Source organism: Taeniopygia guttata, chromosome Z (assembly GCF_048771995.1).
Source record: "Taeniopygia guttata chromosome Z, bTaeGut7.mat, whole genome shotgun sequence".
Classification (NCBI taxonomy): domain Eukaryota; kingdom Metazoa; phylum Chordata; class Aves; order Passeriformes; family Estrildidae; genus Taeniopygia; species Taeniopygia guttata.
This window is the reverse complement of record NC_133063.1, coordinates 69,450,318-69,467,154: the sequence shown is the minus strand read 5'-3', so window position 1 is coordinate 69,467,154 and position 16,837 is coordinate 69,450,318. Positions and strand designations below refer to the sequence as shown.

General features: G+C 36.4%; 1 protein-coding gene across 8 annotated transcripts in view; it reads right to left on the bottom strand.

Moving 5' to 3' along the window:
* JAK2 (Janus kinase 2) overlaps positions 1-16,837 on the bottom strand; it is an 87,829-nt gene that overhangs the window by 25,202 nt on the left and 45,790 nt on the right. For all 8 annotated transcript variants that reach the window (XR_012052966.1, XR_012052967.1, XM_030257484.4 and 5 more), the window contains 10 exons: positions 13,251-13,374; positions 12,344-12,461; positions 11,792-11,937; positions 10,307-10,628; positions 8,448-8,567; positions 5,973-6,130; positions 5,208-5,319; positions 3,342-3,528; positions 1,052-1,179; positions 431-565 (listed from right to left, as the gene is read on the bottom strand). Coding sequence is in view for 6 of the 8 variants with exons in the window: in XM_030257484.4 (XP_030113344.1) it covers positions 431-565; positions 1,052-1,179; positions 3,342-3,528; positions 5,208-5,319; positions 5,973-6,130; positions 8,448-8,567; positions 10,307-10,628; positions 11,792-11,937; positions 12,344-12,461; positions 13,251-13,374 (1,550 nt within the window). In the remaining 2 variants the exon portion in view is untranslated. The remainder of the gene's footprint in view (positions 1-430; positions 566-1,051; positions 1,180-3,341; positions 3,529-5,207; positions 5,320-5,972; positions 6,131-8,447; positions 8,568-10,306; positions 10,629-11,791; positions 11,938-12,343; positions 12,462-13,250; positions 13,375-16,837) is intronic.

Here is a 16,837-nt window from a genome sequence, read left to right as displayed (position 1 = left end):
TGCTAAAATAGTTACTCAAAAAGTGAGAAGCCTCAGTGATTATGGGTGTATCCATGTATGCTAAGTTTTTCTCATACATAAATACTTCTGATTACTTGATTTTATTGAAAAGTCTGAAGACAGTCTACCCAGAGGAAGTGTTTTTCTGTAGACAGCCCTTGTCTGTAAATAATGAATTTACTGGTTAAAACAGTCCTGTGGCCATACCACCTCTCCTCTGATAGTTTAATTGTATAGATGACCTGTTCTCCAGTGGCCAGTCTCAAATCCACTCTCAGTGTCACAAGTCTAAGCATGAGCTTGGTTCAACATACAACCCTCTACCACACACTCATTTACGAAGTAAATGGGTAAAGCTCACGAAAAGAAGAAGAGCAATGCTCAACATAGCACAGAGAAGTGTTATATAGAAGTCAACAGTCACACCAACCTCAGAGTAGTTTCTGTGCACTTTATCCAGCACCTTTAAAAGAACTTCAGTTTGATGGAGCTGACCATAGTCTCCCACTTCTTTCCTTACACCTTTGAAAATCTTAGTAAATGTGCCCTGTCCAAGACTCTCCTCCTAAAAGGAAGGAAGGATACAGATAGGAAAAAAAATAAAAAATATCTGCCTGTTTTAAAAGACATTTTTAGAAATGGCCCCCTACATAAGCATATGCAAGTCATTAGAGGTGTGCTGGCTGTAGAGTCCAGCTGAGAAGGAAAGGAAGCAACTGTATCAGAAACATAAATTTTTGGTTTTTTATTGATTACTCAAGAATCTCAGAAAATAACTTTCTGCAAGAACTAGAAAGGAAGAAATTCCATTAAATATGTATTTAGATATCTCTAGATCCAAATATCTGTTATTGCAATCAAAATAGTTAATTATAAAAAAAATAGTTCTTTTCATTACTGAAAAATAAAATAAATTCTTTTCCACAACTCTAAGGAAAGATTACAGCAAAATCTCCTAGGTCAGATAAGATTCATTTATACACACATTTTTAAAAACTTGGTGCATATTAAACCCAACATCCACAGTAGAAAATGCAACAAACGGACTTACGAATATCAAGTCCTCATTACGGATTTTATGAAAGACCATTTGATTGACATTATTGTGCCTCTGTAGCATAGGTGATGAAGATACATCGGAAACGCTATTGCTTCTGAAAACAAGGAGATTTGATTTATCTGTGAGAAGAAAGAGGGAAAGGAAAACCAAAGTAAATTTGTAAAATATAAAACTAAACCAATATAATTTCAGAAGGATTATTAATGAGGGGCTCCTAATTCAACACAAACAGGATATCACATTGAGGTAAGTGTATTTAGAAAGCCACACATTATTTAACTGAAATCAAAGTCTGATATTTTCTAATCAGCAAAATCATCTAGGTTCACGCACGGGTTTTATGTGTCTCAAGTATTCCTACTTTTGACAAACATTCTGAAAATATTCCTACTTCCTTTCATATTTTAACTGCTCCACTATTTTTAATAACAATTTGGGATGGAACAGGGGATGTAAATTAACTCCTTTTAAAATACAAAGTAGAGCAAGTCTGATACTAAAACTAAATCCGAAAAGTATTCTCTGTGGGTATCTGCTGACATCCATGATAATATTTATTCAATAATGTATCATTCTGATGCATATACATTTTTGATTTTAATGGAATAATGTTTAAAAATTCTCTATAATGTGCATACATATTTACTTGTTAAATCTTTTCTAAGGTTTTGAATCCATTGGCTATTTTCAATCAAATTTGAGAGAAGTAAAAGTTATTTCATATAGTCTGTTCTGGCAACTTTGTCTTTAAATAAGAACTGTGATAGAGACAAAGACTAATATTAACTGTATGTGATACTACTTAAAAGGGCAGATATTTAAAGATTTCCTAAAGGAGAAAGATATTAATATCAAAGATAGGCAAAAAAATTAAATGCAAATGCAAGAAAAATCCCCTCCTCAGACAGAAGCCGTATTCCATGTTTAGTTTTTCAGTGCTAACAAGCAGCTGAAACCACACTGCAGACCTAGCATAACTCAGCTAAGACCAACAATGACAGAAATTCACTGACATTGGTTCCATTACCTATGGAAGTATTCTCAGTGATAAATAATTCATTTAGTAGCTGTTTCCTTCTTAAGACATGAAAACACTTTACATAAGAAGAAATGCTGCTACACACAATCCACTGCAATTAAGAAACCAGTTTTGCTTCTAATAATGAAACTGGTTACCATGATTACTTCTGGAAGACTATCTAACACCAAAATTTTGCAGACACTGTGACTGAAAACTATGATGAAGATGCATAAATAGGTTAGTAAAATTAAAAAAAAAAAAAAAAACCCACACAAATGTATCACAGAACCACAAAATATTTTGTGCTGGAGGGGACCCACAAGGATTATCAAATCCAACTCCCAGTCCTGCACAGGACCATCCCCAAGAGTCACACCACATGCTTGAGAGCATTGTCCAAACACTTCCTGAACTTTCTCAAACTAGTACTGTGACCACCACCCTGGGGAGCCTCTTCCAGTGCTCAGCCATCCTCTGGGTGAAGCAGCTTTTTCTAATACCCAACCTAAACCTCCCCTGACACAGACTCAGGGCATTCCCTCAGGTCCTGTCACTGGTCACCACAGAGAAGAGATTGGTGCCTTACCCTCCCCTTCCCCCTTCTCCTCATGACTAAGTTTTAACTGCAATGAGGTGTCTCCTCACTCTCCTCTTCTCCAGGCTGAACAGAAATTACTTCAGCCACTCCTCATACAGCTTCTCCTCCAAACCCTTCACCATCCTCATGGGTCTCCTTTAGATATTCTCCGGTAGTTTTATATTTCTTTTACTGTGGCACCCAGAACTGCCCCCAGCAGTGGAGGTGAGGCTGCCCCAGCCCGGAGCACAGCAGGACAATCCCCTCCCTTGCCAGGCTGGCCATGCTGTGCCTGATGTCCCCAGGACACGCTTGGGTCTCCTGGCTGCCAGGGCACTGCTATGCCATGTTCAGCTTGCCACAGACCAGGATCTCCAGGACCCTTTCCATGGCGCTGTTCTCCAGCAACTCATTCCCCAGTCTGTCTGCATATCCAAGGTTACCCCATCCCAGCTGCAGAATCTGACATTTTCCTTCATATGAAACTTCATATTGTTGGTAATTGCCCCATTCTCTAATTTTCTGAGGTCTCATTAAAGGGCCTCCCTGCCTTCAAGAGTACCAATACTTCCTCCCAGCTTTGTATCATACATCTACCTGAGAGTCATTTAGTATTAATTTATTTTAAAGTCTTTAATCTAGAAAATAGAAAACTTTCCACTTAGAAATAATCTTTCTCTTACCTTTTGGTTTCGGAGGACAGCATTTGACGAACTGGAAAATTATGCTGTCTGAACGGACAGTTTCTGTCTGGTAACAGGTCAAGAGATCCTTAAGATTACTAAAACTTCTCTTGGTTCCACTAAGATTATATTCTCCGTTCTCATTCTTCGTAATTAAACAGTGCTTATAATCTGTAGTACTGTCACGCTGCAGAAAATTTTTCCATTTAAAATGAAATTGATTAATGTTTAATATTTGAAAGCTTATCTAAATGTATAGCACTCTACTAATTAAAGAAAGGATGCTTCAGGAAAATATGATCATAATTTGTTTTTTGTTCTCACTATGTAATATGGATTCTGAGAAAACATGACTAACTCCCATCATTGGAACTAGCATGTTGATGCTAGAGAAAAACAAATGTTAATGAAATCTGAAAAGATGGAGCTGAGAAAACAGATAATGGATCCTAGGAAAAATCCTTCAGAGCTATTAAGGAAAGCTTATTCACCCTGACATGGGGTTACATCTAAACAAAATTTTGCTGGAAGCAATAGTCCTAGTGCTTATACTCCACGTTTGTTTGGCAGGCATTTGGTGATCTCAGCTGTAGTTCTGCTTTCCTGTCATCTCCAGAACAGTTCTAAGAAATTACTTCCTAACATGTATTTTTAATATGCACTGAATTCTTTTCACAATGACTCCTGAAAAGATACCATTAAACATTTTTAAACAAGGTGAACCCTTAATAGTGCTTCTGTGGTCCTGTATCTCAATCCTGCAGCAAATGTCCCAACAAATTCTGAATATAAGAAGTCTTCCAATGACTTGCACAAGACCCAGAAAAAGAAAAAAAAGTTGCGGCAAATCACTTAAGGGCAATGGTAGTCTTCTCTCACACGTTTGACTCTCAACTTTGCCTCTCTCAGTTTGTTCATGAATTGATTTCTTCTTCTACAAAATTCCCTACCAAACATAGTTCATTGACTGGACATAACATTTCTCCATTTACATATCTGCATTATTTGGTAATTTTCAGAAATGTACCTATCTCTGACAGGAAGCTTGCTACCTCAAACTTGTTAGCTTGCTATATACCAGCAGGAAAATTCTTGTATTACCTTCCCTAGCTAAAAACGCAAAGGTAGGTCTGCTAATGTAATTAAAGAGAAATCCATTATTGAAACAAGATCACTAAATTATTTAAGAGCAATAATAAATCATTATATTATCACTAGCTGCAATGTAAGAGAGAAGAGGTACATCTGGTTCTCTCAGAACCATATGCATTTCCAGGGTGACTTTCTCTCTAGCTAACAAAAGATATACCCAGGAAATTTGTGTTGATGTAGCAGCTGCCAAGTACTATGGCTGGCCCAGTACTGGGGATGAGGACAAGACCCAAACCCAGAAGAACCTGTGAAGGAGGCACTCTCAGATTGTCAAAGGCTGTACACTCAATCTAATGAAGCCTCACTTGTGAGGGGGAAGGAGGTATGTAGAAAACCCAGGGGAAAAACTCAAATAAAAATCCCCAACTTTAAAAAAAAAAAGAAAACCCATTGAATTGCTCCAGCTCCATCTCCCAAACATTTATCCCAACATCACAGTCCCAAGATCCACATCATTATCTCCAGAACTCTTAAGCTCTCTTCCCTCAGCCTGTCTTGGTCTCCAAGGCATGTGGCATGTGCATTAGCAATCCTGTATCAACTCTGATGCTTCTCACAAGACCCTGAAAATTGGCCCATCTGACAAAAGTAGCTAGAAAATATACATGCTAGACAAACATTCTGGAGGGAAAATTCAGAATCATTTACTGAACATCTCAGGCTCATTGTTATATCACAACAAAAATTAAATAGGCACTAAGACAAAATACAAACCTCTATAGCAAAGGTAAGGAAGTATTTTTTAAAATCTTTAGGACTGCAACGAAGAACGTAGAAACCAGTCTGATTACCAGCTTTCTTCAGTTTACTGATAGCAAAGTCCATGCTACAGTAAAAAGAAAATGTTTACTATGGCATAATTGCAAAATACAGAGATATAAGTTGTATATATGTACAGCTTCCTTTAAGTTAATCTCTTTGCCCTTTATTTTCCAATATATAGGGTGATTGCTCATGTAGAGAGCAGCATATTAAAATTTTTTGATACTAAAACATCATAATTATTTATCCAATAAGAAACATTAAGGGCTAAAAAAGTATATTCCCCACTGCTTATTATATGATTTTCAACATGCATGGTGAAATAAGCTATAATAAAATTACCTAACAAATAAGCTTAAATTAGCAAAAACATTTATGTGGGTGAAAAAGGTGGGCTTAACCAGGAAAATGGCTAACAAGAAAAAAGAGCTGAAATAAAACAACATTCATTATTCTAAGAACAAACTTCCTCTTAAATAAGCCTTGCTAACTCACTATTTATATCCACATCATGGAATAATCTTTCCACTTATTTTTTATAACATGTCAAGAAGGCAATATATTTTACAAAGTGAAATATAAGAGGAAAAATATAAAGCATTTTATGTTATATAAATGCAATAGAAAAAATTTTAAGATGCCTACTACAGTTCACAGACAACTACATATTCCAAAAATAATATCCAATTGTCATATTGCTAAAAAAAAAATACTTACAAAATTGGTCCATGACAGTTGCTTTGGATATTTTCAAGGACTGATGGTGGTGCTACTTCTTTACAGAGATAATGATGTGCATCCGCTGTTAATCTGTAATATCCATCAATTAATGATACAAAGGAGAGAGCTTCTCTTAATGACTGAAATTCAGCCTCCTGTTCAATAGCCAGAGAACAATGTGGGGCAGGGAGGGAGAGAGAATTTCAATTTTTAATAGGCAACAAAAAATTCCTGGATATGCTAATGCTATAAGAGGTATGCATATATGCACACATTAAAGACATTAATAAAATCAGTTTTTAACTGATATTTTTATGGTCCACCTTCTTGTTATCATTCAAAATGTGATAGCATCCTTCAGCGTTCAAGATCAAATCAAAACCAAAGAAAACAGAGAAGTTGTGGATGCCTTATCCCTGGAATAGGCTTTTAAGCAATATGTTCTAATGGACTATGTCCCAGCCCATGGCAGGTATCTTAGATCCAGATGATCTTTAAAGTCCCTCCGACTCCAACCATTTCATGATTCTATGAAATCTGCCCTAAAACCTCCCCCGCTTTGTCTAAATAGATGAAACAGCAGAGGAATGCCAATATGAAAGAGCATTTGAAAGGGAAAAACAAGTAGATACAAGTCAGCATGCAGACACCTACTGTACTGCCAACACAGTCCTTCCCTAAAAGAAAGCCTTCACTTATCAAAGATTTCTATGTCTGCCTTCAAGCAGAAAAGAAAAATCTCCAGGAAAGTACCTGCCTGAAAACTTAGCTACTAGTCAGCAAAAATGGGCATCCTGAGCTGGATCATAGACAGAAGATGACCTTTGTCTACTATGAAGACAGGTACACTGGGTAGGAGCAGGGACAAAAATCGTGTGGTCAAAGGAAAATGGGTGTGAAAAAGGTCTTATGCACAGTGTGATTAACAGATAAAAGCATGGCAAAATTACATTCATCTTCAACAATATATTAATTGTTGCAAATTAAACAAAAACAGTGAAGCATTTTCTCAGTCACCCTAGATTTCATTCCGTAGAACAGCAGAACAGGCTTTAGTATGTTTTTGGCTGTGAAACCAGAGACATACTTAGCTGAACACAATTATTTGGCAAGGTCTTTGCTAGAGAGCAATAAAAAGAGCTGCTGTTTTTGAGTAAGTGTCAAGAATTTAGAGTCTTCAAACTCCTTTTTAAGAGGACCTGGAAACAACTGCGGCCCATGGTGCAGACCATGTTGAGGCAGCTGTGCCTCTGCAGCCCATGGAGGTTCATGGTGCAGCAGACATCCCCCTGCAGCCCATGAAGAACTTCATGTTGCAGAAGGAGGATGTGCCTCAAGGAGGCTGTGACCCCATGGGAAGCCTACACAGAAACATACTTGTTGGCGGGACTTGTGGCCCCATGAGCCACTATGGAGCTGTGGAGCAGCCTGTTCCTGGAGAACTGCACTTTGTGGAAGGGACCAACACTGGAGCAGTTCATGAAGAACTGCATCCTGTGGAAGCAATTTGCACTGGAGAAGTTCGTGGAGGACTGCCCACCATTGGAGGTATCCCTTGCTGGAGCAGGGAATGAGCTGAGAGAGGTAAGGACAACATGCAATGAACTGACCACACCTCCCATTCTTAATGTTCTACACTGCTGAGGGGAAGGAGGTAGAGAATAAGGAATACAGTTTGCCCATGAAGAAGGAAGGGGTGGTGGGAATATGTTTTTAGGATTTTTTTAATTCCCATTACCCTACTCTGAAACAAACTCAATTTCCCTGAGTCAATTCTGTTTTGTCTATAACAGTTAATACATCAGTGATATTAATCCTTATCTTGACTGACACAAGCCCTTCATTACATTTTCTCTCCTCTGTTCAAGCTGAAGAGGGGAGTGGTTAGAGCAGATCTCGTGGTCACCTGGTGCCCAGCCAGGGTCAGCCCACCCCACAACTCTGTGACAGTTGTACCTGCTAAAAAGCCTGACTCAAGTGCACGGTTGTAATTAAAGTAAAAAACTTTTTACATTTGGGTATAACATACTTTCTTAAGATCTTCTTCAAAGAATTGTACATAATAAAAGCAGTAACATTAATTTTGTCCTGATACTTATTTTGTATCATCATTTTTCAGAGCTTTTTCAATGTGTTGGTCTCTAACAGACAGCTTATCAGGACACCATGGAAACAGCACACTTGAGAACTGAAACCATGGACTCAGGTTTAAGACTAATAAACAAAAGAACCAATCTGTGTACCAGAAATTCTCCTCAGATACAGATATCTCTTTCTATTTCATTCCAAGCACATAGCTTTGAATGCAGAAGATCTTTAGTGCTCTGATAACACCCCTTACACTGCCGATAGGTATTTTATCTCATGCTAAATTAACGTTGTCATGGATTATACAATACTATGCAAAAAACAATCACACAGCCTGCTCAAAGCAGTATCTGTTTGAAAGAACAGCAACCAAAGTAAACAGACCAGATTCTTGCTGTCTTGTTTGTGAATGGTGACAATTCTTCTCTCACTGGAGCCTTCTTGGCTCGCCTGTTTAATGCTGACATCAATGATATCAGGAAAATCACAGTATGTTTGTAAATCCTGCAACAAATATATAATTTCAGTAATAACATAAATGGCAATTTAAAAGCCTCGCCTATTTGCAGCATTGGAACTTCTACAACTCCAACTTGTAAGCCAACAACAAAGAGGATTATGAAACCTTAAACATGCCATTACAAGCAAAGAAAGTATTTTCTTTATAGACTCATCACTAGTAACACAAATTAAAGAACAGATAGAGATCCAGGAACCATGAACAGATATATCCACATATGGGCTTGGGTTTTTATAATTGTAGATATTTCTTCACTCTGTAGTATTTTGTGAACAGTGGAACATTTAGATTGCTTTTTTGAGAGGAGTTTTTGAGTTTATTATTGGCATCCCGATTAAACAGGTTTAGAAAGCCTGTTAACAATACAAAATGTCATGACTTCATTCACGGTGATACAAGCTGCAAATCTGTAGCTGGAAGGAAGAAAAAGTGTAAGGTTATCCTCTCAGTCCTATCTACTTGTTCATCTGGTTGGTGAAAATGTAAACTTGGAAAACAAATTTCTTCACAATCTACTCCACATATGTCATTACATACATCTGAATAAAAATTGTTTTTGAGTTCAGTATCTAAACGACAATTCATCAGTAAAGTTTACTGAAACAAATTACAATCATATTTACAAGCAACCATATTAATTCATTCAATTTTCAAAATAAACTTTATAAATAGTTTCTTTACCAGTGAAAATATATGCAGTGTCTGTCAATAATAGAATGACAATATTTTTAATTATGAAAAATGATTTGGCAATCTTTATTAAAAAATATGATTTATTCAAACACTACACTTACTAAAGGCTTGGCTGCCAAGCCCAAACAACATATTATGCATACACTTTATGCACCTAAAACTGGAAATTGCAGAATCTGACATTTATGACAGTTCCTGCCAGAGCAACTGGGATTTACAGGAAAATTAGGGAAGGCAGAGGGTTGATACATAATAACTATGAATGAAGTAATTGTCAATCTACAAATATGCTAAGAATACCACACTTCAAAAAATATGCGGATGTAATCAGATTTATTTTTTGCTAAGTATTGACAAAACCCACTAGCATACAGCATTTTTTACAAATTATTGCAGCACACCATAGAAATACAACTTTTTGTACTTTGGCCTTGTCTGCTACATATTACAAATCAAAAGTACCAAATCAATGTGATTATTTTGAAAAACTCACACACACTCCACTTTGCCTTTACTTTTACCTTTGGATAACTCCCACACTCTCAATGTACACTGCTTTGAGTTTCTATCAGATTTTGGTAAAGTCAACATAATGAGTAGTCATGATGGAAGTTCTCACACACAAACACAAAATAATACTGATAAACAAAAATGCAGCACTACATGACTACTAGCACTTATAGGACTTACATATTTAAGCACCTAATTCCTGAAGAAAGACTATATGGACTCCACAACCACACAGATGTAGTTTTAAATTTGCTAATTTTGACACTGGTAGATGTCTAACTGCAGGAAAGGGATATAGGAGAATTTGCCTCTTGTTTGGAGTCCCTAGATCCCTGCTTTCAAAGATTATTTTGGTAATTTCTGCATTTTATCTACATCTGGGGGCATCGTCATTACTTTTCCACATTTTTTTAATGTCAATGTGAAGTAAAATTTGAGTTAAATCAGAACTTCTAAAACAAGCTTACTACTCTCTTCCATAACAAAAGGCACAGTTATTAAAATAATTTTTTTTAATTACCTGCTCTCCAAGTGTTTCACAATCTTTAAGTTTTCCTCTTGAGCACTGAATTCCTCCATTTCCAGTTATTACAACAGTTGCAAAACTTTCCTCTCCAGAAGGACCTCCACCAGGTTCTTTTACTTCAAAAACCTCTGAATAGAAGGCAGGCTGAAGGGTTTCCAGATTTATGAGATACTTGAGTTTCAGGTTTCTGGCAGTAGCTTTGCATTGGCCAAACTGTTGTATAAATTTGCGGAATCTGTACCTTATTCTTTTTCGGGTCAAAATATGGTAGTCTTGGATTTTTGCTCGCACACACTTAGGTAAAAACATTTTGTAGCTGTGAATACATAACCAGAAAAAAAACCCCCACTGATTTTATCCATTAAATCCAGCAAAGACAATTAGTTCTGTGCTAAACAAGCCAATATTGAAAACACCTCTTCCTCTAAATGTACTGTTATTTTTACAACTGTAGGATAACAAAGATCCTTTCTTAGATCTGTAGTATGTTCTTTCAAATTAAACCCCCTGTTTTCTTCCATTTTCCATTTTTTCCCTCACTCGATTGCAACAAACTACATAATGCATTTTCCATAAATTCAAAGATGTCTGTTCTTTCATTAGTGAAGTTCTAAGGTAAGGCAGCAGAAGTTACAAAATTGCTTTGTTTTGTGTAGAAATTGTAAAGAGGATACTGCATGGCAACTACATGCATAAAGGACAGATTTCCTGGCTGAAAATACAGGTGGTAGAATACAGAACTGTGGCTGGCTGTCACTGAAGTTTCTATGTCAGGGACAGAATTAACTCAGCCAGAGTAGAAACTGATAGGATTGATACACCCAAGTAAGTTGATAAACTCAAGAAAGTTTAGCAGAGATCTGGCCAAGATGTTTAAGAGCCTAGAGCACATGACATGAGAGAAGAGGCATATGGGAGCTTGATTTGCACAGCCTAGAGAAATTAGGCTCAAGTATGGTATTCTACTATTGTCTTCTAATAATGTGAAAGAGAGGATTATCAGTATCACAGAGGAGACTGATTAGGTACAGAGAAAATCTTTCACAATGACCATGGTAATGCAGAGGACAAAGGCACACAGAGTTACAGAGGAATCTCCATAATGGGACACTTTCAGAACTTCTCTGGATGAGGTCCTGAGTCACTTCACCTACCTTTGAATTTGGCCCTGATAGGAACAGGGAATTGGATCCAGAAGGTGTCTCACCTAAAATTACTATTTACGTATTTTCTTACATAAGAAGCTGCTGCCTTACCCTTCACCAAGAGAGTCAAATCCATGTCTCCAAATCATGAATGGTCATCAGAACACAAATTTTCTATTAATTTCTAGTTTACATAATAGGTAAAATTATGTAACTATTTTACATCAACACATCAACTGCCAACAGCTGAACATCTTCTCCTAGACACTAATGTGCAAAACCACAACCTTTAGGCATGAGATAGACGTGAAACAGTTACAAATTATGGAATCACCTGACTGAATTGTAAATAGCCATTGGGGTTTGGTCCTTTTCTTTGGCCACTCTCATCATATCTAGAACAGCCATTCCAAGGCATTCTTCTTGTGTTTCATGAGTAACAGGCATCTGTACCCATCCATCCAAAAAATCAGTTCGCCACTGAGAAGGAATGCAAGAAAAAACAATGAAACCTGGCACACTGCTGCTTAACAAGAATAGAGGTTCGGGGTGCAGTTGTTGAGGGGAGCAGGTGTTGTATTGTTTGATTGCTTATGTTTGGTTTGTTTAGGGGGTTTTATTGTCTTGGTTTTTTAAAGCCTGAATGACCTACTTCATCCACAAAAAGATGTACTTATTCATAAGGAATACCAGCTGCTATCATGCTTAGAAGCACTGTTTTGAACTTCATCTCTCCAAATATACAATAGGATATGGAATTTAATTTTCAGCTTGAGAGGGCTTCAAGCTTTCAAGAGCCCACACAGTTACTAGGAGAAGATGGAAAGGGAATAAATGCTAATAACCCTCACCAATCTGCATTTAAAAATAAGCAAGCAAATCATACCTGTGCAAATAGGTAAGACATGACAAGATCATCAAGGACGGGGCTTTCTGCACCACGAAGAATGCCATACCGGTATGCTCTGTTGCTGCCACTGCAATACCAGTGGGGAAAATAAAACCTGGTAGGAAATAAATTCAAGCAAATGTTAATAAACAGACATTTTGGTTACCAGCATCAGACATTACTGCTCTCATATACATGTAACTAGTACTGCTGATTGGAGGACCACTATGAAACCCCAGTTACTCAATGAAGACTTCAGATCCAGTTCTTGGAGTTTTAGAGTACTACAGTATTCAAGCAAGGTGATAAACTGTACTGATAGGAATCGGAACCTTTGCTAAGTTATTCTCACTAATCAGAATACAGACAATTTTATTAATGTCTTCTAGTTTCTTTTGAAACAGTTCCTAAAAAAAAACCACTCAGGCCAATTTATATAATGTAAATAAATTAAGCAATTTACAAAAGGAAAACTGTGACTACAGTTTTAGTTGTCCATATTAACTTTTAAGGTTAGGGGAAAATGGTTGTACTGCAGAAACATGCATGACAATGTAGGACAATTACTCTGCATTTCAGAAACTGCTACTTACTTCAAACACGCAAGCACAGAGGAGATGAGATGTATCATTATTAAGAAAGGTTTTTACTTCTAGTATATTTTTATTGTTTGTTTCTTCAATCTGACACTGGTAAACATACTGGATAGAGAAAATTAATAAAGTACATAATTCAAATCACTTCAATATTTTTAATTCTTTTAGCTCCCTGTTTTCCAGAAATGCCAGCACTCTATCCATAACTTCTAAGAGAAACTACAGTTCAACTAAATATCATATTGGCTGTGTTCTCTCACACAGTCTGGTTTTACCACAAAAAGTGTACAACATTTTATTTAGATTACCTTATCCGGTAAATTAGGATGAGTCTGGTTGTCTCATCTACGTGGAAGATGTGATTTGGGGGATACCACATTCTGTCTGTTTCATTCATGAGTGCAAACATGTTATGATACACTGGCATGATGCCTATACGAAGAGCAGAGAAGCAAACATCAGTAGGAAACAGTTTTCACAAAATATTTTTAAAATATTGTGGGTTAAAAGCAGCAGATTGCCACAGTGCTCTAGTACTATCAGCCACAAGTATCAATTTTGCCAGCAACACTGCAATCATGATCCCATAACCTGCAGGCTGCTTTGCTGGTTAAATTTTTCATTCTTCCTTTAAGTTATCTGACTGAAGAATCTCTTCATCTGTTGTCCTGTACCCCACTGTTAGATTACAAGATTTTCTCTGTATGGCATTTAATAAAATGTCTTCTTAGCCTCTCAGTCCAGAAATAGCTTACAACAGTAGATTTTTTTCCTGCCTTTCCAAAATCAGATCATTTGATTTGAGCATTGATTTTATGACTAAGCATTTATTTTAAGACTTTAGACTGGTTAAAAATTACAAGTAAAGCAACACAAAGAACCACCAGCCATTTCCATTTTCGTAACTCAGTTTATAACAAACCCAAACACATACTGTTAAAATAAAACAGAATTGGAAAATATTCTTTTCCCTCAACAACTTTGAATTATGCTAATGGTAACTGACAAGCAATCATACTTAATCAGAAACTTAAAAAATCAGTTGAGCATCAATTCTTCAGCAGCATCAGAATTTTAATCTGACTTTGATGCTCCCAGCTGAAACATGGCCTACGACTCAGCATTTTAAGGTACTGCAGTGTTATGCATCCCTGTGATGCCAGTGTTGGAAAACAGGTTAACTGCCTGAAAACCAACAGCACAAAAGGATTAACTGCAGGTATTGACACATATATTGAGAAGACAGAAAGAGACACAGGTCAAAAGGCCAGAGTGTAGGATTAAAAATTACAAAGTTACAGTAGTTCATATCTAAAGAAAACTTAACATCAAAGCAATATACTCTGGAGTAAGAAGGCAAAAAAAAAAAAAAGGAAAAACAAACAGGTAAAGACAATAGAAGTATCTTAAAATAATGTTATGAGACGGAAGAATTTTGGGAAAAGGGAAAATACCAACACCCTTGCTCAAAGACCTAGAATGAAGTAATTGAAATTCTCACAAGAAACCAGGTGAAAAAAAAAATCCTTTATTTCTTTCTGTTCTGAACAACATCTAGGTAATTACTGACAGGGATGGACCCCACATTTCTTTCATAACATCTAAACAGCATGTAAGACAATCAGAAGGAACAACCAACCAATTCCATATACAAAATCACATAACTCTTAAAATATACTTCAGTCTTATACAACAACTAGCTTATTAAATTTGATACAAAAGAGGGTTTGTTTCTATAGGGGTCTAGTATGAGGGCTAAGAACTAGAGTTCTAGTGTGTACTTGTGAAGATTAAACTGCTGAAATCTGTAGGCTAATCATCTGACACCTTCCTAAACCACAGCTTTACAAAACATACCAGAGCTGCAGGTCTTAACATATGATTAGGATAGGATTAACTATGAAAAGGAGTCACAGACTTACAGGAAACTAGAGAAATGGAAAGCATTATATAGGGCAATGAAAGGGAAACCAAAATGAAACAAATCCCCCACAGGAATAAAACTGAAGGGATAAGTAACTGAAAGATTGGCTGCAATTCTAAATGCTACAAATTTATGGTGCAATATGACATATTTGATCCATCCAAGTTTTGAGGATTTTTTTAATGTTGTTCAAATCCACACACCTAAACATGGTTCTCATTTGATGTGTAAAGTGGGATGAACTATACTACACTACATATCAGCTGTCCATAAAGCAGTAATTTAGTAGTTAGTACCTTAACAGTTATACAGCTGTGTGGTGTCTGTATCCCAAATAATTTCAGATCAATTACAGTGTAATGTATGTGAGAATCACTAATCACATGAAAATCAAGAATGTTGCTAGATGCTAAACACCATTCAGGGCAATGCTGAAAATTTACTATAGCTAGTGAGACCTACCGAGTCTCCCTAATACATTTACCCAAACTACTATCCATCTCAGGTACACTTACTGAACAACATTTCAGAACCATATTCTTAAATTCAAATGCTAAGCTGCTAAATACATTACAGACACCACAATCATCATGCCATCCCACATCTCAAAAAACCCCACGCGTATTTCAAAATCCTATCATTGCCATTCTGAAACTTCAACCAAGACGTGACCAAGGTACTCCCCCTACAAATCAGAAGTACTCATATTAAGCCCTCCCCTGGCCACTGTCTTCTTTTGCTTGAAAAATAAACTGTGCACTCTTCCATCCCTCATAATTTGGCATTTATAGTTGTGAATGGTAACTTGCACCATTCACTGGCAGTATTTAAGGACACAGAGATCATGCATATTTTTCAAGAAAAGGAGTTTCACTTTTTTATCCCTTCCCCTTTAGAACTATTCAATTGCTTTGCTACACTTAATGCTCAACAATTATAAAACAGAGCAAATCCCTTTATTAAACAGAGTCTTGAAAATGGTCCACAAAAATCTGACAAAAGCAGAGGCCAGAAACTTCTCTTTTCGTGTAAGTTAATGTAAGTAAAATCATAAAAGCCATTCATAACAGGTACTGAAAAGCCTCCCCTGGATTTTTGCACTGCATGTCAGTGCAACCATGCTATCAGCTGAATCAGTGAGGAATTAGGAGAGAAGATAGTGACTCAGACATACTTAATCGGAATTTTCACTGCTTTGCTTCTCTAGCAAGGGCTATCAAATACATTTTCTGGACTATTGCAATGACAAGATCTCTTTAAAATTTATTTATTTATTGCATAATGCTAAAGAAAGGAGTGTATATATATATATATATATATATATATAATCTATGTACTGTATGGTATATAGTATATATACTTGGCTATAGTCAAGTAACATCACAAAAGACTACAACACAGCATAAGTTTATACTCCAAACTTCTGTTTCAAACCTAAAAAAAAAACAGATTCTTCTTTTCCTCATTATGATTTTAGAGCTTCACATCCAGGCAAATCTCACTACTTCATTCATCCTGAAGCACCTAAGAAAATACAGTTTTTCTGTATCTCCTCCCTTGTTGGCATTAGGAACCCTTTCTCCCATAGAATATATATTCATAAGGTAATGTCCCTCTTCTAAGAAAAAATAAAAAACAGGACGTGTAAATCACAAGCCATGACACCACTGTGAAATGTGAAAGCTATGCAAGTCTGCAATAGAAATACTGTTGTATGAAACTCTCAACTCAAGCATTTAAGTCATTAGATATAAAAAGATGAAAGCAATTAATTGAATTATTATAAAAATCACAAATTTTCTACATAAAAAGTCTAATACATACATTACTTCTCATCCAGTTGGAAGTAAACTATTTAAAACTTATGTAGACTTGCATATACCAGATTATAATTTGCTTGCCTTTTCTGACATAAAAATAGTATCTTGCATTATCATTCAAACAAACTGGAGGCTTACAAAACCCTTAACA